General features: G+C 43.4%; 1 protein-coding gene across 7 annotated transcripts in view; it reads right to left on the bottom strand.

The window, feature by feature from the left end:
• LOC131663055 (syndetin) overlaps positions 1 to 23,136 on the bottom strand; it is a 400,041-nt gene that overhangs the window by 254,024 nt on the left and 122,881 nt on the right. For all 7 annotated transcript variants that reach the window (XM_058933119.1, XM_058933124.1, XM_058933123.1 and 4 more), the window contains 2 exons: positions 5,620 to 6,299; positions 5,309 to 5,561 (listed from right to left, as the gene is read on the bottom strand). In XM_058933119.1, coding sequence (XP_058789102.1) covers positions 5,309 to 5,561; positions 5,620 to 6,299 — 933 coding nt within the window. The remainder of the gene's footprint in view (positions 1 to 5,308; positions 5,562 to 5,619; positions 6,300 to 23,136) is intronic.

Raw genomic sequence — 23,136 nt, 5'->3', positions numbered from 1 at the left:
AAGCTCTTTTCAAGGCAAATAAAAAAATATCTTGTAATTTTTCAAAAAATGTCAAACTGACGGAACTACGAGCCCGTGAATATGATTTAAAATCAAGCAATTATGAGTGCAATGAACCAGCGGGCACATCCAGCAGAGTGTATTTTCAGGTTTTGGACTGCCATGTTTTCAAAAGTAGATGAAAAGACGAATCGAATGAGAGGTCGCCCATCCTGATATCTTCAAAACTCACGGAGTTATGAGTCTTCAAAAATGGCAAAAAAGAAGCTCATTTTTTCACCTATTTATATATATATCTCGGTATATATATATTTAAAAAAAAACTGTGATAGCCAAAAGCCCTCTTGTTGCATGTACTACCATAGAAAAAATCGCTGCCAAGATCGGTTGACACACCTGCGCAGCTTTTTTCAAAAATCTGTTGGACAGACCCATATATATATAATTTATTTATTTTTATACTCTTGTTTTATTATTTTTTCAGCTTCATAGGATTATAGTCGATCCATCTCAAAAGCAATGCATTGGCTACCTATTACAGGCGGTAATCCAGGTATGTCATTTTACTCACACACACACACACGCGCGTACACACACACACACACACATATGTATGTATGTATGTATGTATGTATGTATGTTTTCAGGTGCTGCGGAACTTAGAGTATGCTGAGTGTTAAGCAAGGCAGCAGTTAACTGCCAAAAGAGCTGCGGTCGAAAGGGCTACAGACAAAAGAGCTACCCGAAACTACGAACGAAATATATATATATATATATATATAATGTAATTACTCACGACAGACAAAATGGTATATAATAAATTATAAAATACTGCTGTCGGAATTCCTGCGGGCAGGTTCGGAGGAGTTTAAAAAGAAAAATAATATAAGAATTTAATTAGAAAGATTAATAAAAAATATACTATATTATTACTACTAACATTAACCATGAATATAATCACGGCGTTGATAGCTTCTATAATCTCGGTTGAATCCATATTTCTTTCTTTCAATAACTAATAACTTCACTCAATAAACACACTTTTCTAATTCCCAAAAAATAAAAAACGAAATCACTAGGATATTAGAAAATAAAGTAAAGTTAGTAGAAGTCTTCTCTTTCAGGACTGGTATATTATTGAAACATTTTCTTAAAATCAAGATGTTTATTTGTTCCTCCCACAAGCTTCCTACTCTCGAAACTCCACCCAAAATTGCGAACATATTGTCAATGGAAGACGTACAGGGTGGGCCATTTTAAATGACCCAGTCGATTTTCTCGGAAACTATGGGGGTTAGCGAAAAATAGTTCAGATGAAAGTTGCCCAACTTTGAGGGGGATATATCCCTGTGACCTTGCATTTAACCTCTAAGGTCTTGTTCAAGGTCATTTGAAGGTCAACTTTGTTTTTTTAAATAGGAACCCCTATTTTTGACCCCGGATTCGGAAAGAGCGGAAAATTCTACGTTTAGATAAGGTAATATGTGTGGGATCCGCATGAACCCCAAGGCCATGTACAGGTCATTTTTCCGGCACGAATAATCTGGGACGCCTAAGGTTAAGCGTAAACTCTTCAAACAAGTTTCTTCAACTTTCAAGGGTACATATCTGTATGACCTTGCCTTTGAACTTTCAGATTATGTTCAAAGTCATTCCGCCTTCATCTTCGGTTACAGACTAAGCTTTCGTTTTTATGTTTTTCTCATTAAAGAATTATGTAGATATTTATTGTCATATTCTGACATCACCATTCCAAAATTCAGATGATAATCTTAAAGTTATTATTTGTATTTTGTAATTACATAAAATCAGAATGATGTTACATGTAAATTAAATATTCATTGCAAAAAATTACTAATGCAACATCATACTACAAATGTATGAAAAATTCTTCAACTTAACAAAAACAAAATAACTTCAATTCCTTTACGTTCCAAATTTTGGAAAGTCATCAAAAGGAAATTAATCATGAAATTTGAGTAATTTTTCAAATTTTCTATTTCCATCAGTCTTGGAAGTTCCGATTGAAATTACGTAATCTTAATTTTGTTAGGGACTAGTCATAATAATTATCGTTCTGCAGCTAGACTTTACGCTGAACGATTTTCTCACCGACAACACCCAGATCATAGACGAATAAGTCACATAACTCAGAGAGCTCGTCGTGGACGTTTGGTTAGGCAACGCAGGCGTCATGTGTATGACGCAAATGATGTACGTGTTCTAGTTGTTCTTGCAATCTTTTACCTTGATCCTCATACCAGCAGTCGCCGAATTAAAAGAGGGCATGGTATAGCAAGAAGAACTGTTTTAAGAATTCTCAGAGTCCTAAAATATCATGCTTACTTTGGTCCAGGAGTTACAACCTGCACATTTCCAACAGCGAATTGCGTTTTGCCAATGGGCCTTACAGATGATACAGAATGATCCAATTTTTTTCAACTATGTCCTTTTTTCTGATGAGGCTAAATTCCAAAGTGACGGAGAACTTAATAGGCATAATTGCCACTATTGGTCGAATGAAAATCCTCATTGGCACAGAACTGTGAATCACCAGCGGCGTTGGAGCCTGATGGTTTGGTGTGGAATCATCAATGGTTATTTGATCGGTCCTTATTTTTTTGAAGAAAACGTTAACGGGAATAGTTATTTACAGCTAATAAGAGATCAGTTACCTGCAATGATGGAAGATGTTGATTTACACACGTGACAAAGAATGTGGCTTCAGCAGGACGGTGCTGCACCACATTTCGCTCGAATTATACGGGCTTTTTGGATGAAAACTATAATGGTAGATGGATCGGACGAGGAGGTCCAGTTAACTGGCCTGCAAATTCACCTGACCTCACATCTCCAGACTTTTATTTATAGGGCTATTTGAAAAATGTTGTTTTTGAACAGCAGCCGACAACTAGAGAAGACATGCAGGATCTCATTCGCCGAGCATGCGCTGAAATACCAAGAGAAACTTTGCTTGGCACTGTGCACCATTTCCAGAGGCGGTTCGATTTATGCCTCCAAGCAAATGGAGGTAACTTCGAACATTTGCTTCGAGGTTAAATGAATGATATTTAGAATATGCTTAATAAATGACTTCGTAAATAGCAGACATAAGTTGTATTTGACCTTGTAATCCTCCGGTACAATAAAATAAACATTACAATTTTACTTTGTTCTAATTTCGAACCCTGACCTTCACTCATATTACCTCATCTGAACGTAGAATTTTCCGCTCTTTTCGAATCCGGGGTCAAAAATAGGGGTTCCTATTTAAAAAAACAAAGTTGACCTTCAAATGACCTTGAACATGACCTTAGAGGTCAAAGGCAAGGTCACAGGGATATGTCCCCTTCAAAGTTGGGCAACTTTCATCTGAACTATTTTTCGCTAACCCCCATAGTTTCCGAGAAAATCGACTGGGTCATTTAAAATGGCCCACCCTGTATATAGGTTTCGCTTTAGACACTCAGCATGTGATATATTGTTAGCGAAACTCAAGATGAGGCTAACTTAGACAACTTGTCACTTAGCTTTAAGCATTAAGATAACTATGGAGCGATACTCATAGATTTAGTTTTAGTCGCTCAGCATGCGATTTATAATTATAGCATAGCGCAATCCTAAAATATCAAAATATACAAGTATATCTTATACGTTAGGAAAAGCATGCGGCCCTGAAAAAAGGAGAGCACACGCTGCTAAAATGCATCTTCAATGAAAAAGGAATCTGGATTGCGCTTTCGACCCTCAGCATGAGGTGTAGCGTTATCAGAAAGAGTGCACTATGCTAGAATATGTCTAAAGGATCTGCTGACAGACAAATAGGTGTCATATTATCGCGAAAACGCAACACCTTCATCGGGCGGCCTCTTTATGTTCCTGGACATATACATATCTCTTATTCATTGGCGCTGCTGGAACGCATCTTCAATGAAAAAGGCACATCGATTGCGTTTTAGACGCTCAGTGTGAGGTGTCACGTTATCGCGATAATACAGAGAGCTGTCACGATATCGCCATATCGCGACACCTTCATCGGGCGACCTCTTTGGGTTCCTGGACATACATTGCTTATCTCACGGTGGGTCTGAGCGACATTTAAATAAAAGTGAAAGCAGGTTCCAATTTTTTTGCATATTTCGGTAAAAATACTAATAATTAGAAGATCCCAGAAAGAATTAAAAAAAATCCCTGAGCCCTTTTTGGAAAAATCGATTTTTAAAAATTTTTATCAAACAAAAAAAATAAAAAAATAATTTTGGTTGTGGTTGATGGTATTAATAAATAAATCAATATTTTTTCGATATTTCCACAGATGCACATTTAATAATAAAAAATTCAACACCAGCATTTTGAAAATTAATTTTTTTTTATTTATTGACTGTTTTTACTAATTTTTATCATAATTTAGTGAGTTACAACATGTTGTAAAATTAAATTCTAAATTCTCCAATTTCTCGAGAAACTTTCCACAAATTTTTTTCAGTTTAGCCTTCTTTTTCTGACAAACCAAACAAATTTTCAAACGATTCTCAGAGTGCGTTAGTGCACGTTGCTTCATGTTGCTAATTCAATTATTTTGAAGAAACACAGAACGTTAACTACAACAAAATTCTTATTGTATTTCTTATCACGAGAACACTATTACTGGCAGATTTCATTGTTGATCGGTCAATCAAGCTGGGACAACTGTGAAAACTTTTGAGCGCGCTATTCTAGCTACTACTTCCTTAGATACAGGTGCGCGCTGTAAACACACATGTTTACAATACTGCTATATCCTTATCGTATGTATACTATTAATAAACACTGATATTTATATATACATGTGTTTCTCCATTAATATGATTGTGTATGGGAGAATAGAGAGATAAAAATTAGTAAAAACAGTCAATAAATAAAAAAAAATTAATTTTCAAAATGCTGGTGTTGAATTTTTTATTATTAAATGTGCATCTGTGGAAATATCGAAAAAATATTGATTTATTTATTAATACCATAAAACACAACCAAAATTATTTTTTTATTTTTTATGTTTGATCAAAATTTTTAAAAATCGATTTTTTCAAAAAGGGCTCAGGGATTTTTTTTAATTCTTTCTGTGATCTTCTAATTATTAGTATTTTTACCGAAATATGCAAAAAAATTGGAACCTGCTTTCACTTTTATTTAAATGTCGCTCAGACCCACCGTGATCTACTCTTGTAAACTTTGAAATTAATATAAAAAAATGTTATATCTATCTTGAATGTTACATTAAGTAATTTCAAATCATTGATATTTTTGGGTAAGTGTATACCATACTTACTTCTGAATGTAGCGATATATTATTTTGAACCATGGAACTTAAGCTAACATCATGGTATGTCATGTCTAACTCATGAAAATTCAATGTAGATTTAACTGGACATAAAGCCCATCCGTCATTTTCTAGATATGTTTTTAATTCATCAAGTTGACAAACTTGATAAAAATGTAAATATTGTAAAAATTTTTTTTTTAAAAATTTATAAAGCTCATCTTCTTCTTTGTGTTGAATCAACGATTCATTTTTTGATAGTCTGTAAATAACAGATTATTACAATAATCAATAGATAGAAATGTGAAATTTCGACTTACTCTTTAATTATAATTAAAGCGTCAAAAAAATCCTCAATCTTTAATGTTTTTAAATCGAAGCCATCCAAATAAGTTTTTATTTTTAATCTTATATCGCAGCATATTTTAATAATTCCATTTTCAAGAATCTGTGAAACGTATTGCTGGTTCATAATTGATAACTTGTCGTTGCAGTCATCATTTTTCATTTTATTATCCTGATCATTATGCCATTTTATAAGAAGGCAGTAAGAATTGAGAATATTCAATAAGGATTTACATAATTCAAGTAAACAGGGAATAAAAGAAGATATTGGAATCAGTCTGCATATTGTAGAAAACTGTTTGCAAACGTCAGTTTTCACATATTTAAGAATACATGTTAATGATGCATTATGTATTGCAGCTATAAAATACATATGCAGTTGATCAATCGTTGCTTGAGATTTTCCGAGAAGGCTATATGTCGTAAAAATTGATGCATAAATATTTATGTCAAAGTGTTCACTGATATTAGACAATGATATATCTAAATTGGTTTCAACTTGTTCCAGTATATCACTTAGATTTTGATGTAAAGCTGTGACACAAATATACTGTCTTTGATTTTCCATAGCTTTTTGAAATTCTAAAATTAAAGATACTAATTTAGGATAGCTTTTATCAATAAGCATTTGCTGGAGTCGCTCCAAAACACGATGCTGAAATGAATGAAATAAAATATTATTACTAGGAAAATAAAATACAATATTTGTAAATCAATTTAATTATTAAAATGCATTTGCGCATGATTTATAAAGGTATCAATTTTTTTGTTTTAAAAAATAATGAAATTATTATTCTTAGCTAGGAGTTCTACTAAGACCGACACGGCTTAATTCAAAGTGAATATGAGCGCATGGATTCGAAAACTACGATAACCAATGTTAGAAGCAAGCGCGAGTGCGAGTAACTAATCGTCTGAAATAATCTCTTGAAGTTGAGATAATACGAAAAATATAAAAATTACAATATTACAAGATTATTTTCTAGGTAAATCGTAACAAATGAATATTCATTAAAGAGCGCACGTGTAATAAGGATCGACTGTGACGTTAAATAGCAAGTGCGAACTTGAGAGAAAGGTTGATCGAAAATTCGGGAGCGCACCAGGGAGAAGTATGCGAGCGCACCGTGAAAGGAGAAGAGCGGCACATGACTATAAACGATGATTCGTACTGTTTCGACCGGCAAGCCGAACGAAAAAAAAAGTTGGTTTCCTTCATTTCCACTCCTTTTCTCTACTCCTCACCGGAAAGAATTGGTTGGTTGCAACGTCACATTTCGTGGGTGCTATTGTGAAGAAAGTATGAGGGGACTAGTTATAAAAGTACATATGTAGAGGGCTGGACGTCCGGTGCTATTCATAATGAGAAACTTATATTCCGAGCCGTCGCCCTTCGGAGGCCCCGATAATAAGAAGAATTCATCGAAACACAGACCTGAATTAGCACTACTGCCAAGCTACGACAGCATCATTATTTGCAGCGATGACGCGAGTAACCAGGTAAGCGAGTGAAAGTTTCTCGAACGTTTTCTTTGTTTTTGTGTACGTCGTGACTTAAATTAGCTCGCGTGTATTTTCATTTTCTATCTCTCTCTCTTATTCGTAGTAATCAACAAGTGCGGTTTATTGATATTTGTATTTACTGCATGCGCCTAAACTTCTCCGCTAAAACTATTGTGTTTTGTTCCTTATATGAAAATAAAATAAAATTCGCATTTTTTCACTCTAATTCATGTATCCCATTATGTTCGTCCATCTAACATCCTATTTTAGGTGATAATTCGTGGGAGGCGAATTGCACCGTATACAGGCCTTCCTTACAGCCGAGCGGCCTTTGACTCGGGGCTCTCAAGCTATCGGGCTTCCCGGCCCGTTCGCGCGTCAAAAATAAATTTGCTCGGGTTCGTATCCCGAGCTTCGCTTCCTCAATCGTAATTATAATTTTACTCGTTTAATTACACAGCCGGGAAAACATATGAATGGACTTATGCTGACTGTACTTATAAGTTTATTTTAAATATTATTTTTACAGTAAAAGTGAACAAACAAGCGTAGATAGAGAGAGAGAGAGAGAGATATTTATGTATACGTAGAATCGAACGTGTTCGTCTCGCCATGCGGAGTCTGTTATTTTATATAATATATAGATGCTACTCACTCTTGCTAATCTGATCCGTTATATATATTTTTGTTAATTCGAAATTAAAGTTTTATTTTGGTTCTTCCATTCTATATGGTCACAATGGCCCAATTTCAATTTTTTATGGATTCCAATGATCTCCTTGATATTGATTAGTTTTTAATGCGAATTTCGATCTGTGGTAATAACTACTTTCGGCACCTTTTGTTATATTCTTATATATCGAAATTTGATAAATAATACACTTTATTACTTTTTTCTTAATGCAATTTCTGTTTGAATTAATCTTTTAGAAATGTGAATCGAATATTTTACCAAATGTAAATTTCTCTAATACTTTACTGACTATTGCAGAGATGCGCAGCCTAATTAATCAGGCGCTTGCTACTAACTGAATTACTCTGCTCGTTCTCACCGTTTGTTTATATATCTTTTTTCCTCTCTCATTCCTCACATTCCATCTCTCTTTAGTGCATACATTTTAATTGTTTCGTATTACTTAGACTAGGACGCTGAGTGCAGTATTCTGTCGCAGAATACCGCAGCAGCATGCTCAGCGTCTCCTACTCGCTGCCGTCAAGGTGCGCACACGAGTGGAACTCCCGAGAGTCTAATCAAGCATACGGTTGCATAAAAAAAACAGAATAGTCCGTCACGTAACATCCTACTAATCCACGCTGGCAGTAGAGAACCAAAACTTTTTTTCTTGATTTGCTTCGTGTTTTTGCGCTTATTTTCAGCTGCGCAAAACGTATGCCCTTTAGCACCGAGCATACCAAAAGAGGATCAAAGTGACGGTTAGTCTTACATCAAGGGAGGATTTATCTTTGACGACGTTGAAGAATTTATTTATTTAACAAACCGTTAAACTAAATAGCATCCAATTAGTCCAACTAGATTGCTCTGAGCGAATAGAGGTAAACTTTTATGTTCAAGGCTTACAAGCATAACCTATTTGATAGAGAAGAGAGGAGAGAGAGACAGAGAGAGAGAGAGAGAGAGCGATAAACAGAGAGAGAACTTGGTCTAAAATTGAAAAAGTTTATTTTGGAGGCCGTGACAGCGAAATTAATTTTTCTCTGTAGCATAGCAACTTTCTAAGGCTAAGAGTAACTCGAATTAGGCGCGCGTTATTTATTACGTCTCGATTAATATAAATAACGCATGAGAGGCAAATTTGCACGCGCACTGATAAAAAGAGAGCTCCGATACCAGTGTACTACGGGCTTATTAAAACATTAAACCAAATACCTTCTGGTGCGTAAAACTTTTTTTTTCTTGTTTTATTCTCAAGTTTCGTTAAATTTCTTTTTCTTAACAATTATTTATTTCCGGTTTTTCATTTTAATAATTAATTAATTTTTGTTTTAGTTTACTCATTTGAAGTTGTATCATTCTCTAATTTTTCTGTCTTTCCAATCATCATCATTATGTTTTTTTTCGGTAATTATTTTCAACTAGTTTATTGTTCCATTTTATTTAAATGTTTTTGTACTTTATCTCGCAACTCATGGTAAGCTGAAAGCCAATTTTAGGTGATCGAACATATAAAAAAAAACGAACTCGGTACATCTCTTAGAAAGGCTTTCAATAATAGAAATAACATTTTATCAAAATCGTAACTGATATATTTTTTTTAACAGAAATCTGATAGTAATGATTTTTGTAATAACTAGGGATAAATAAAAATAACTAAACAGCATTATGAAAAATTAATAAATTAGTTGACTTCAAAGAAAAATATCATGTAATGTATTATTTCACGTACTTTTGTAATTGCCTTAAGAGGTAAATAAGTCACTTGTTCATAGGTTGAATACATAAACAAAACTTCGATACTACGGATAACAAACTATATTAGAATATATTGTAACGGGATGGATTAGCTGGTTCAAAATAGGTTTATTAAAGAACTAACTCCCACAATGCAGAGCTAACCGCCGCTCCGTTAAACACTTATGAGTATACGTGTATTCGCCTTTACGTATGAGACTTTCGTTCCGATGTCTTCTTTCCAACCAAGATGAACTTACCTTGAGTCATCTGACTTGTGACACTCGATATATTTTAGATGTGAGTGACCTAATGTTTATCCCAAATAATTGTAACAAAACTCTGTCCTTTGTTACCAATTTTTTTGCGGGGTAAATGAGGCACTTTCGCTCATGACAATTGAGGGAGAAGAACGAGGGGAGGATGATAAATAAATTATACAAAGACAGGAATCAAATCTCACTTACAACTTATTATTATTAATAATTATCCACACTGAACATACGCGCACATAACATAATCTAAATTACCGAACAACAAACTACAAATAGAACAATAAACTACTTAAGACAATCACAAATCAACATTTCGCATTTCATCTTAATACCTAATCGCGTACATAACCTATTACAAACTTACTTAAAAACTACACGAACTAATACCGGGTAAATTGCCCGGCACGTGGGCGCCTGGACAATTCACCGGTCGCAACTTACATCACTATAAATTAAACTTAGCGCGAACCTTCAGATAGCCGGCACGTGAGTGCCAGGCTATCTCTTTCAACGCGCACCGGTCGTCGCACCAACAGAGAGAGAGAGAGAGAGTGTAGAGAGAAAGAAGAAAAGGAAGGCTTGACCTTTTATCTCCTGTTCCTCGCAACGTCGAGAATCCTGAGCGATACGCTGCCGCAGGAAGTACCGGGTGTCGTCGCTGGTCAGATCGTCGCTAACCGCTGTCGCTGACCAGGTATCCGTAGGCGACGTTGACTCTCCTAGCAGGTGGGCTGGCAGCAGTTGCTGGCAAAGCCGTTGCCGGTAGGGTTGATCTTCCTTCCTTCCGGCTATCCCAAACTGTTCTCTCTGCTGGGCTCGGACTTCCGCACTCTAGTAGGACTAGGCTTTGACTCCCTCACTCTAGTAGGACTCGGCTGCGACTTTCTCACGCACTAATTCTTGCGCGCATCTTGCAGCCGCTCAGCGGCGCTCGCTCCTCTCCCTACCTTGACCTATTAGTTAGGCGGCACGCGACGCGCCGCTTATCGGTCACGCGTTGCGCGCCTGCCAATCCCTGCATAGGCCTAATACTCTCTCTCTTTCTCTCTCTCTTTCTCACTCTCTCTCTTTCTCACTCTCTCTCCGCGCTCTTCAACTTTTTCTTGCGCTCAACTGCGCTGGCTCTTCCTTGGCGCTGAAACAAAAGGCCAAGTGTCAGACGCATACTTTAATGCGCCTAACGTTGGCCAACACGCCTTGCCGAGTGGGGGAGGGAGAACGCAGACGAGAGACCGGCACACGGTCTGCTCTCGTCACACCCCCTTCCAAGGCCAAAGTTCGCACCCGCGAACGGCCTGACTCCGTTTCTCCCCCTTTCTCTCTCTGTCGACCGGCAATGGCAACCAACGATAGACGCTAAGTCATATAAGAATACCTTAGATTTAGCTTAAATCATAATTAATTCTAAGTTGGTAACAACCAGATCAACTAAGAGCAAAGTCTAACAAACCCAATAGTCTAATCCGAGTGATATGCCTAACCTTCCGTTGCAGCGAGCCGACTAATCCGCTGCGCCAAGATCGCGACTAACTCAGTATTCAATTAAACCAAGAATCTTACCATTTACTGCCGCTCCGACGACTCCAAATACCGGAGCCTGAGCGTTCGAAGTTCCTCCGCCGAAGGAAACGAGGCACTCGCCCCGGAGAGTCTTTGGCCGGCATCCTCAGTCGCCTCGGACCCAATCACCTCGGCGCTCCGATCGCTCGGCTCACCCGCGGGGACCGACGCCTGCTCCGTCCGCGGGGCGACTCCCATCCCCGTAATTTCAGCCGAACCGACTTCAGTCCCGGCTCCCTCTGCAGCAAGCGCCTGTGACCTACGCGCGAGCTTAGCGCGAAAACGCTTGCCACATCGGTGCCTGGGCTTTTTCGCCTTGGGCTCCCCGACGGAGGATTCAGGGCTGGCTACCTTGGGCATTGACCTAGAAACTTCGAGCTCCGGCTCCACAGTCTTTAGCTGCGTCGCCGGGAGCTCTACTGGTTCGCCCGGGCGAGCCCGAACCCTTACCTCCTCCACCGGTCGAGCGCGCACCTGGTCTGCCATGAAGGCGTCGCGGCAACGCGGACAATCTTGCACGCGGACATCAAGTCGCCCACAGTTTCTACAAACCGGACGCGAGAGAGGCGGGTTCCTGCAGGCCGACCTGGGATGTGACCCCGTTCTGCAATTAAAGCAGCGGAACGAGGGCACGTCCAATTCCTCATCCCAGAGGACTGGAGCCAGGTTTTGCAGGAAGCTACCTCTTACCAACCGAAACCCTGTTTCGTCGACCCAACACGGCGACGCAGAGGACGAGGCCGGGCTCGCCACCTGAGGAGTCGGGACAGGTCGTACCGGCCTAAGGGTTGGTCGCTCCGGCGCAACCGGCTCCACTCTTCGTGGGGTCGACGGCACAACCACTTCCATCCTTGTGCCTGCCTTTCCCGTCTTCTCGGTGACTATGCTCGCACTAACTCTGAGGCTCTCCCTTTGCCAACAGCCAACGAAACCGGTGGCTGGAGGGCGCCTGTTGCCTCAGCAACGGCTCCCTCCGCCATCTTGGGTAGAGTTGGTGTTGAACTGGAGGATGGCCTCTCAAAATTACACGCGGATAGATTAAAACGCATTGTGCGTTTCCTCCTACCTGAATTCTGGCGAGCCTCGGCCTCCTTCCTTCTCTCGTCCTCCATATACCCCGCTGGGTAGAATTGCGCGGGCCCATCTCTGCGGACGAATGGGTACGCGGGGTCTAACCTCTGTAACGCGAGCGGTTTGAAAGGGAGGTTAGGATGGATGTGTGGCTGCGGAGCCACTCGAGGCAGCTCCTGCACCGGCATCGCCTCATCCTCGGAGTCGCTCGAGCTTAGCACCACCTCCAGTATACCGTTGCTGGCGCCTCGCTTTGTAGGACTCCAGCTTTCCCTTCCAATACAAGCCCTCGCGGTACGGCTCCGATTTGCCCGCGAGATGTCCTCCCGCTCGCAGCTCGAGAGCCCGGCGATTTCTCGCCTTGGCTACTCGTGCCCGCCTGCGAGAAGACAATTCCCTCTTTTGCGGCGATAACTCTCGACTTGTCGGATGCTTCGCGTATGCAAAGCGTCGTGAGCCGAAACGTTGCGCTACGACGTACTGCCTCGTCCCATGTACGCGTGGGCGCAGTCAGACGAATTATCGAACCCGCACGGCGATTTCCCGTTAACAAACGGACCCCTCGCCGGTCGCTCACGAACGGCGTCGGGGGCGAAGGCAAAGGCGGCGGCAAAGGGAACCCCTTCGCCTGCCCGTCACTGTCCCCGCTAACCGACGCCTGTGCCAACTGTGAAACACAGGAGGCAACCTCGACGTCAAAGGAGGCCGCCTGCCCAAGGCCTGAAAACCGGGCGGCAGACTCCGACGCTCGGTCTACCTCCATTGCCTCAGCAATTTCCGCCGAGTTCACCGATGCGGTCACGTCGCCTGTAGGTGTTTGAGCCTCGGCGACTTGAGCGATGCGGCCCGACTTCTCGGTTTCAGCCATCATCACCTGACGTCGATGAACCTCTTGTACCTTAAAGCAGAACAATTCAGTTATTACACCTGTCCTATTTCGCAAACTATTTATTTACCTTACGCGGTGGTATATATCGCTTAATTTCCGAAACGTGTACCCTAGCTGTACGATGCTTACTGTTCGTCGTTAGCTCGTAGATCTCGGGCGAAATTACTGAAATAATTTCAAACGGTCTGTCAAATTTCGGGTCAAGTTTCGCGTTTTTACCATCCGCTGCGCTCGAAAGCGTATGCACTTTGCGCAAAACCAAATCACCTACCTGGAAAAGTACCTGACGCCTACCCTTATCGTAGTGTTTCTTTTGCTTTTCCTGAGCTTCATCAATGTGCCTAGCTACCAAGTCGCGTAATGCGTTTAAACGTGATAGCCTATCTTCCCACGCCTTCGTATCTATCTTAACAATAGGGGCCTTTGTCTCGATCTCGCGCCTTAAACTCTTTACCGGACGCGGATCCCTACCAAAGTTTAGAAACGCCGGCGATACCTTTGTAGACGCCTGAGTCGCCGTATTGATAGCATGACGAAATTCATGCAAATATCTATCCCAGCTCCTGTGATCGGCATCTACAAACATCGCTATCATCGTCTTTAGCGTTCGATTTACGCGCTCAACCGGGTCACTTTGCTGATGATATGCAGGACAAAATATATGTTCGATACCATATTCTCGCAACCTGTCTTGAAATACTTTGCTCCTATATGCCTTCGCATTATCACTAACGATATATTCCGGAGTTTTCCACCTGAACAGGATTAACTCCTCAAGCGCGGCAACAAGAGCAGGGCTGGCCGCCGATCGTAGTGGTTTCAGCTCGACCCACTTAGTAAATAAGTCTTGAAAAACCACCAGGTATTTAAACCTATTTTTGCTACGGGGCAGCTCTACGACGTCAGTCGCTACTACGGCCCATGGTCTTTCTACCACGCGCTTACCCATTACACCTTGGAGTGCCTGCTGGACTACCTTGTACTTCTGACATTGAGAGCACTCACTTACGAACGTCCTCACATCATACCATACTCCTGGCCAGTAATACTCACGAGCAATTCGATCGTAAGTCTTTTCACGGCCGAAATGTCCAGCGAATGGCTCGCAATGAGCGTCTCTCAACACCCTTTCTCGGTACTCCAGCGGCACCACCATGCGCCAACATTCCTCGCGATTAGTTATCGGATCGAGCAGATGATCGCGCATGAACCGATACAGGACGTTATTCTCTACTCTCCAATTCTCGAATTTCTTCGGTCTTTGACGAACATCTTTCACGCGTTGTAGATACCAAGCATCCTGTATCTTATCAAATGCGCAAATCTCGAGTTCGTCCTCAAATTCTCGCGAAAGTGCGTCCGGCACATGGTGCAGCGCTCCCTTTCTATGTATTATTTCGCAATCCAACTGCTGAAATTCTAGTACCCATCTTTCCAATCGACTCGTAAGTTCGCGTTTATTAAGAATCCTAGTGAGCGCACTATGATCCGTAACGATGACAAAGTGTGAGCCTTCTATATAAGGCCTAAACTTTTTTACCGCAAAAAGTACTGCCAAAAACTCGATTTCGCTCACCGTGTAATTTCGCTCGTGCGCATTCAGCATCCGACTGGCGTAGCATATGGGATGCTCGCCGTCGTCGAATTTCTGGACCAAACACGCGCCAACCGCGAAGGAAGAGCCATCGCAGTGCAAGTAAAAGGGGCGCGTAAAATCAGGGCGCGCGAGTACCGAAGCCTCCGTTAATGCGCGCTTTAGCCTCTCAAATGCAACTTGCTTTTCTTCCTTCCATTCCCATGGCTGGTCCTTTCGGATGAGTTTAGTCAACGGGACCTTTATCTCACTCTCTTGTTCGATAAAACGCGCATACCATCCTACCATACCTAGGAATCGGCGTAATTGAGCTACGTTACTCGGCGCAGGATAATCTACTATCGGTTTCACCTTGTCGTCGTCCGGACGTAGACCCTAACTATCTAACCTGTACCCTAAGTAAGTTACCTCGGTACAGAAGAAATCAGACTGTTCTAAGTTGATTTCTAAGCCAACGCTTACGAAACGCTTCAAAACTTTCTCTAGCCAGATCACGTGGCTGTTAAAATCTGCGCTAACTACTAGCAGATCGTTAAGATACCAGAAAACGTGTGGCTCATACTCTGGACCGAAAAGTGCGTCCATGAGGCGCGTGAAAGTAGCCGGCGCATTTACCAAACCAAACGGCATTCGCTCAAACTCCCATAAACCAAGACCTGGGACCGCGAACGCCGTATATTGTTTGCTATTCTCTGAAAGCGGTATTTGCCAAAACGCCGCTCGCAGATCTATTTTCGACAGGTAGACTGCTCCACGCAACCTATCTAAAATAGCGTCAATGCTAGGCATCGGATACGCGTCTACTTTCGTCACCTTATTTACTGGTCTAAAATCGAGACAGAACCTATAGCCGCCGTCTTGTTTATGTACGATTACCGGCGCACTACTCCACTGACTGTTCGATGGCCTAATTATTTTCGCCTTCCATAGCCGCATGGTTTCTTCCTGCGTGAATGCTAATATAGGAGGCGACATTCGGCGCATCGGCGTCTTTATCGGGCGCGCATCGCCTACATCTATGACGTGCTGGATAACTTTTGTAACCGCCGGAGATTCACCAGGCTCCGGGACAATCCGGCGAACGAGCGTCAAGATTGTCTCTCGTTGAGCCTCCTCGTAGCTGCTTAAGCCTGCGCATTCCGCAAAAACAACTATCTCGTTACTATTCTGCTCTGCTAACGGATACCAATCGCCTTGGTCACCTGCCCGCCAAGCGCGATTACCGTAGCTGATATTTATATTCCACGCTATCCAAAAGTCGGCTCCTAAAATCAAGTCGTGCTTAAGCGTAGATACTACCGTCGCAATTAACCAATTCGTTCTACCGCCAATTTCAATACTTAACCTCAAGTCGCCCCACGTTTGCGGCTTCTCGCCTGACATGCCCTGTACAAAAATCGTAGGCGGCCTTAACCGGTCCTTAAAACGTAAACCAAGATTCGGTCCTACTACCGATACCTGAGCACCTGAATCTAGTAGCGCTGTATAGACTTGCCCGCCTATGTGGACCTTAATAAAGAACCTATTCTCTACTACTGCGACTAACGCTGCATCTGATTCATCTGCCGTTTTCTTCGGGATTTCTGAGTTCCACTCAGACCCTCCCCTCACTAAAACGGAAGGTGCATCGGCACCGACGACCGAACGTCCAAACAACAAAACCCTAGTATCAACAAGCTCACTTCTATCGCGCGTGACCATGACCTTTGTCGCAGCCCGCTCCGACGGGAGCGCAGCGCCTGAGCTCGCTTCCTTACCAAGTGATTCTTTCACAGGTTCACCCTGATTTCCTAAAGCAACGGCCTTTTCCGAAGCCTGCCCAACCGTGGGCGAAATACTTGAACCTGCCTCATTCGTGTTCGTGCGCGACGATGGCAACTCATTTTGCCTCGCTGGGCACTTCTCAGGCGAGCTAGCTATCGCGCAAAATTTATTAAACCCTATCGGATCATGCATATCCTTATCGGGCAAAGTTTTTCGCGCGATAGTGTGTCGATCTTTTTGAAGACTTTCCGCGTCCTGCTGTAACGAGTCACGTTTATTTGCCTCTTCGGGTTCATTGCTGATCCTACTAGGGAAACTTACGCCCTCGTCACTCTGCGCCTGAACTTCTTTCAATGTCGAACGACTAAACTCGCCTTTATACACGTTTTTAAACTCAACGATTTCCTTACTTCCTTTTTCCGGATCCTCATATTCTACAAATACTGCACGCTTGACCTTAGCCTTGACTTTCAAATATTCTCCTATTTCCTCGTCTAAGAGAGGTGGCGCAGAACTGGCAGTTGCTGCCTTGTTCTCGCCTTCCTCTTTTACCAAATTCACGAAAGGAGGCGCAGAACTGGCAGTTTCTGCCTTGTTCTCGCCTTCCTCTTTTGCCTCAACTCTATTCCTTTCTTCTACGATGTTTTCGCTCCTTGCGCGAAGCACTTTCAATACCTCAATAGCCCGCTCAATCCATCTTAGGCAGGAGTCGTCGAGCGGTCGACGGCTCCCGCGCTGAGGTTTCCCTGCTTCACCTGATTACAAGTAGGGCATTCTCTAAACACGTAACCGATTGTCCCACAAACCTGACAATATAATGTCGACTCTGAAGTTCGCGTTGGACAGTTATTAGCGTAATGCCCAGGTTGTCGGCATTTATAACAAACTACCCGCGGATTGACCTGAGCTATCGGTCATTGCACCCTCCTATGTCCCACCGCATTACAATTGAAGCAAGCCCCCGTGAATGACCTATTCAAGTTGCTACCTCCCTGATTGCGCTGCTGCGGGACCAGACTAGGGGCTACACCTGCAGCCGGGGCCAACGGAGCCTGCGCGCTCTGACGAGCAGGCGCGGCTTCGTTCGCAGGCTGGTTTCTTGCATGTGGCTGTTGCCTATCGGCAATAGCCACGGCAATTTCACCGTTCTGCTTCTTGCCCTTTTTACCTAGTTTTTTGTTCTGCTGCTGCGCTTTCTTTTTAGGAGATTCGACTATTAAGACCTCGTCAATCGCGTCGTTTAAGCCGTCAATAGTTTCGACCGATTTTTGCTTACCGGACGACTTCTTCGTCTCTGTGTACGCGGATTCCGGAACTAGCGTTACGTCAGCCGTGGGCGGCTTTTGCCACCTTTTCCAACCGGCCATGCGATCTTCGAGCGCCATACCCGCTTCTTTAAAATTATTTAGATCCGAGAAGGTCTTAGTTTTAAGATATCGCTTATATCTTGGATGTAGACCCTCTATGATCATAGCTAACTGGCGTCTCATCGAAACGGGCGGATCAAAACGGCGTAAAATCGTCTGAAAAGCCGCGACATAGTCCGTAATGTTCTCATTCTCGCCCTGTGTTCTTTGACGCAATTCGCCGTAAAGTTGTTCTCTGTTCAATCGTCGACAGAATTCGCTAGAAAAACTCTTTTTACAGTCTTTCAGCGTCCTCCACATACCGCGATTAACCTCGTACCACGGACGCGCCTTATCGCGGAATGCGGTGCTTATTGCTATCAGCATTTCTTCGTCCGAGATGCCATAATAGCGCTGGCAATCACTCAAACCTGATAGAAAACTTAGTGCGTTTGTACTATCCTTACCGGAAAAACGGAGAGACCAGGCATTGAGCGTGCTTACTCCATCCGCAGGTATACCATTTATATACTTGATTCTTGGAGGAGCACTCTTTTTGCTTGATCTTTCCGCTCTTACTTGCTTAGTTTTCCGCGGCGATTAAACTTTATAAGTGTTGCAACTATCAGTATCCGATAGACTTGAGCTAGTGTCGCTTCCACTGATATTTTCTACCTGTCTCGCCTGCTTTTGTTTAGGTCGCCTTATGCTCATTACACTTTTCTTGCTAATAATCGAACCTTCACCTAATGGAGCTAGTATTTCCGTTTCCTCTCTAGTAGCTACTCGTACCTCGCGCTCCCAATCTTCAACCCATAAACTTACTCTAGTCGTGTGATATTTCGTGCTCGCCGATCTATTTGAATCGGCATAGAGGAATGTACTACCTGCTCTATTGTTTGGTGCGTTCGCGTCGGCCGATGGCTCAGTCGCAACCGCTGGCGCGTTTAGCGTCTCGCGATCGCCGAGCGGCTTGGCCTGAGGCGGCAATGAAGCCTGCTGTTCGGCCTGAGCCGCTCTACTGTGCATCGCCTCTCTTTCAACTCTAAAAACTGCATTCGCACCATCCGTGATGCCCTGTCTAACCTCGCGCCTATAAATCCAACGCGGAACAGCAGTTAAAGCTCCCTAGATTTGGCTTATCGCGCTAGTGCTACGCTCGCCTTGGTTTTCCGCGATTTGTTCGCGTGCGCGTTCGGTCCTGCTGTCCGACAGCGAACGAGCCGCCATCGGTAACACGTCGTTATTACCGAGCGCGACTGCATTTTCGCCCGTCGGTCGAATTTGTTCACAAGAAGCGGCAACACTTGCTTTAGCCTGTGTTGCCTGCTCTTGTTCGGATGATAATTCGGCCGCCAACGGTGCTGCAGCTACCGCGAATTCATCGCCCAGGTTCGCGTTCCGCGCACTGCTTACCGTTGTTTCTTGCTGTTCGTCATACAGCTTTTCCGGGATTCGGCCTGACGCAAAATCGCTCGAGCGCAACGGTGGCTGCAAATCTGGCCGCTCTCTTAACAGCATATATCGAAAATACCGGGTTTGTAATTCCTCAAGATCACCGTGTAGACTAAGCTCGCGATAGCGCATTAATTCCAACAGAACAGCCGGTTCTGTGGAATCAATTTTGCGTTTTAATTTTTTTGCATGCGCATCGCGTAATATTCTGCGCAAGACTATTTTATCTCTACACGCTAGCGACATTGTTATTTCTAAAAGTGAAAATCCGTAACTTGACTACGACGCGAGCTTATGGGGCTAAGCAAGTCTCGACCGGTCCGTGTAACTTGATACCTACTAACTAATTTCTTTCCAAGCTATAAGCCGGCAAGAAATCGCCTTGCTTATGCCTAAGGAAAGAAATTATAATTTATCAAAATTTACTTACCGTAATTTTTGAATAGGCAGTTTAGTAAAATTCTTAAAACAAAGAAAAACTAAAGCGAGGAAAGAATGCAGTCGTCTAGCGTCAAAGCGACTCAATGACGCACCGTTGTCATCCGACACCGCTACTAAGAAAGGTCACTGGCAAGCACTAACAAGGAATTCAAAATACCGAAAACTCGAAATTCTTTTACGCGCACTCTTTTGCCCTTAGTTCACAAAGAAAATCAGTTAACCGTTATTTCTAAAATTCATTATCAAACCATTTCTCTCATTTATCTCCCAATTGCCAGACTCACAAGGGATGCCATGTAACAAAACTCTGTCCTTTGTTACCAATTCTTTTGCGGGGTAAGTGAGGCACTTTCGCTCATGACAATTGAGGGAGAAGAACGAGGGGAGGTTGATAAATAAATTTTACAAAGACAGAAATCAAATCTCACTTACAACTTATTATTATTAATAATTATCCACACTGAACATACGCGCGTATAACATAATCTAAATTACCGACCAACAAACTACAAATAGAACAATAAACTACTTAAGACAATCACAAATCAACATTTCGCATTTCATCTTAATACCTAATCGCGTACTTAACCTATTACAAACTTACTTAAAAACTACGCGAACTAATACCGGGTAAATTGCCCGGCACGTGGGCGCCTGGACAATTCACCGGTCGCAACTTACATCACTATAAATTAAACTTAGCGCGAACTTTCAGATAGCCGGCACGTGAGTGCCAGGCTATCTCTTTCAACGCGCACCGGTCGTCGCACCAACAGAGAGAGAGAGAGTGTAGAGAGAAAGAAGAAAAGGAAAGCTTGACCTTTTATCTCTTGTTCCTCGCAACGTCGAGAATCCTGAGCGATACGCTGCCGCAGGAAGTACCGGGTGTCGTCGCTGGTCAGATCGTCGCTAACCGCTGTCGCTGACCAGGTATCCGTAGGCGACGTTGACTCTCCTAGCAGGTGGGCTGGCTGCAGTTTCTGGCAAAGCCGTTGCCGGTAGGGTTGATCTTCCTTCCTTCCGGCTATCCCAAACTGTTCTCTCTGCTGGGCTCGGACTTCCGCACTCTAGTAGGACTAGGCTTCGACTCCCTCATTCTAGTAGGACTCGGCTGCGACTTTCTCACGCACTAATTCTTGCGCGCATCTTGCAGCCGCTCAGCGGCGCTCGCTCCTCTCCCTACCTTGACCTATTAGTTAGGCGGCACGCGACGCGCCGCTTATCGGTCACGCGTTGCGCGCCTGCCAATCCCTGCATAGGCCTAATACTCTCTCTCTTTCTCTCTCTCTTTCTCACTCTCCCTCTTTCTCACTCTCTCTCTTTCTCACTCTCTCTCCGCGCTCTTCAACTTTTTCTTGCGCTGAACTGCGCTGGCTCGTCCTTGGCGCTGAAACAAAAGGCCAAGTGTCAGACGCATACTTTAATGCGCCTAACGTTGGCCAACACGCCTTGCCGAGTGGGGGAGGGAGAACGCAGACGAGAGACCGGCACACGGCCTGCTCTCATCACATAATCTTCTAGATAAAATCGGTTTAAAATTTAACCGGTGACCGATCCGTTGAACTAATAGGAAACGGAATAACGTAATGCGGCGAATAAAATTATTATCATTGATCTCTAATAAACTACAGTCTTCGAGAGCCGAAAGACTTACGCACATGAATAGGATTTACAATGTGTAACAATAATACGGTGAGAGAGAGAGAGAGAGAGAGAGAGAGAGAGAGAGAGAATTTAAAATTCTACCGCGAAAATTAACGCTTGGCGTGAAAAAAAAATAACAGTCACGATAGACAAAATATTCTGGTGAATATTTTGTCATCTAGAAAAAGGGAGGTGCACCTATCCTGCAGTGCATAATTATACATAATTATTATTATATAATTATACAGTGATCAATCGTAAATGTTATAGAGAAATAACTGGTGCTCCTCTGAAACCAGCTACGCTGCCTTGCTCACGAAGATCGGTAACTGCTGCAATTAATGCAGGTATTCACTGCTGCTGTGTTGTGCTGCTACTTCTATGGTTTGTGATCACTCGCGCACGTATCCAAAATATTCCACAAAAACTTTATATGGAAAACGGCAAAACACAGTGAAAAAGTATTTGGCGATACTTTCACAAGCAATAGCTGAGGCTTAACTGAAACTTTGAACTCTCGTGCGTCCTCTCTCTCTCTTAGACGTTCGCTCTAGCATCGCGAGTGCTACTGAATCGCGAACGTATCGACTGATCGAATCGACTACCGTTGCAGCTCCCTCCAAGTCCGAACTACCCTGACAGGACGAATACCCGCGATTCGACGTCATCAGCAAACTGAAAAAGAAGAAGGAAAGGAACCAAACGACCAAAAAAACCCTTTCTTCTTTTTTTTTCTTTAGTGTCAGTTTATTTATGGCCCTTCCAGGCCTACATCATATCTTGGTTACACCTGGCGCTTTGTACTTCGGGTAGCATCAATGTATAGCCTTCTTCGGGCACCGCTGGGAGTTGGTTACCCCGGGCTCTACACATATGTAGCAGCCCCTCAGCTGCGATCGGGATTGAGCAGCCTCCGGATCTTGTGTGGCCTGCTCAGCAGACCGAGGGGACTGCTGGGCGCTGACTTCCTGAGTGGCGGTGACGGTGACGCCTCCCACCGTGGCGATCGCACGTCCATCCTGCGACCTGACCACGATTGTGGTGTTAGGAGCCACACGCCCGTCCACATGGACCGTGAGCATTGGCCCAGCACCAGTAGCTCGCGGGGCTCTCTTCTCCTGAGCCAGCGACGGGAGCACTGTAGGGGACTTCTGTCCATTATCCACCCGCAGCAAAGCCTCTCCGTAGGACCTCTGGCGTTAGGCCACCTCTGCCTACTTCCCGAGCAGTTCTTCTGCGCCCTGGCGGTTCATGAAGCATCTCAGGTGCTCCTACACCAGAGATGGAGGTCCGCTGTGAACCGCCAGGCACTCTCCACCTCGTTCATCCCCAGACGTACGTGTCTGAAGTCGAGGAGGAGAGTTGTCTGCTCCGGGATACGGGGGTGGTTGAAGACCCAGTGCTGAGTCTCACAGGTCTCTCTGGGTCCAGAGCACTGGCTTTCACTATCCGACGTTTAGAGTACGTCGGACTTAAGGGTCTACACCCCCTGGTCTACGGTGGACTTGGGACGTTTGACCTCTTCCTGGTCCTCCGTTTG

The sequence above is a fragment of the Phymastichus coffea genome, unplaced genomic scaffold, assembly GCF_024137745.1.
Source record: "Phymastichus coffea isolate CEN01 unplaced genomic scaffold, Cenicafe_Pcof_1.1 PCOF00030, whole genome shotgun sequence".
In the NCBI taxonomy this organism is placed as follows: domain Eukaryota; kingdom Metazoa; phylum Arthropoda; class Insecta; order Hymenoptera; family Eulophidae; genus Phymastichus; species Phymastichus coffea.
This window is presented reverse-complemented; position numbering and strand designations above follow the sequence as displayed.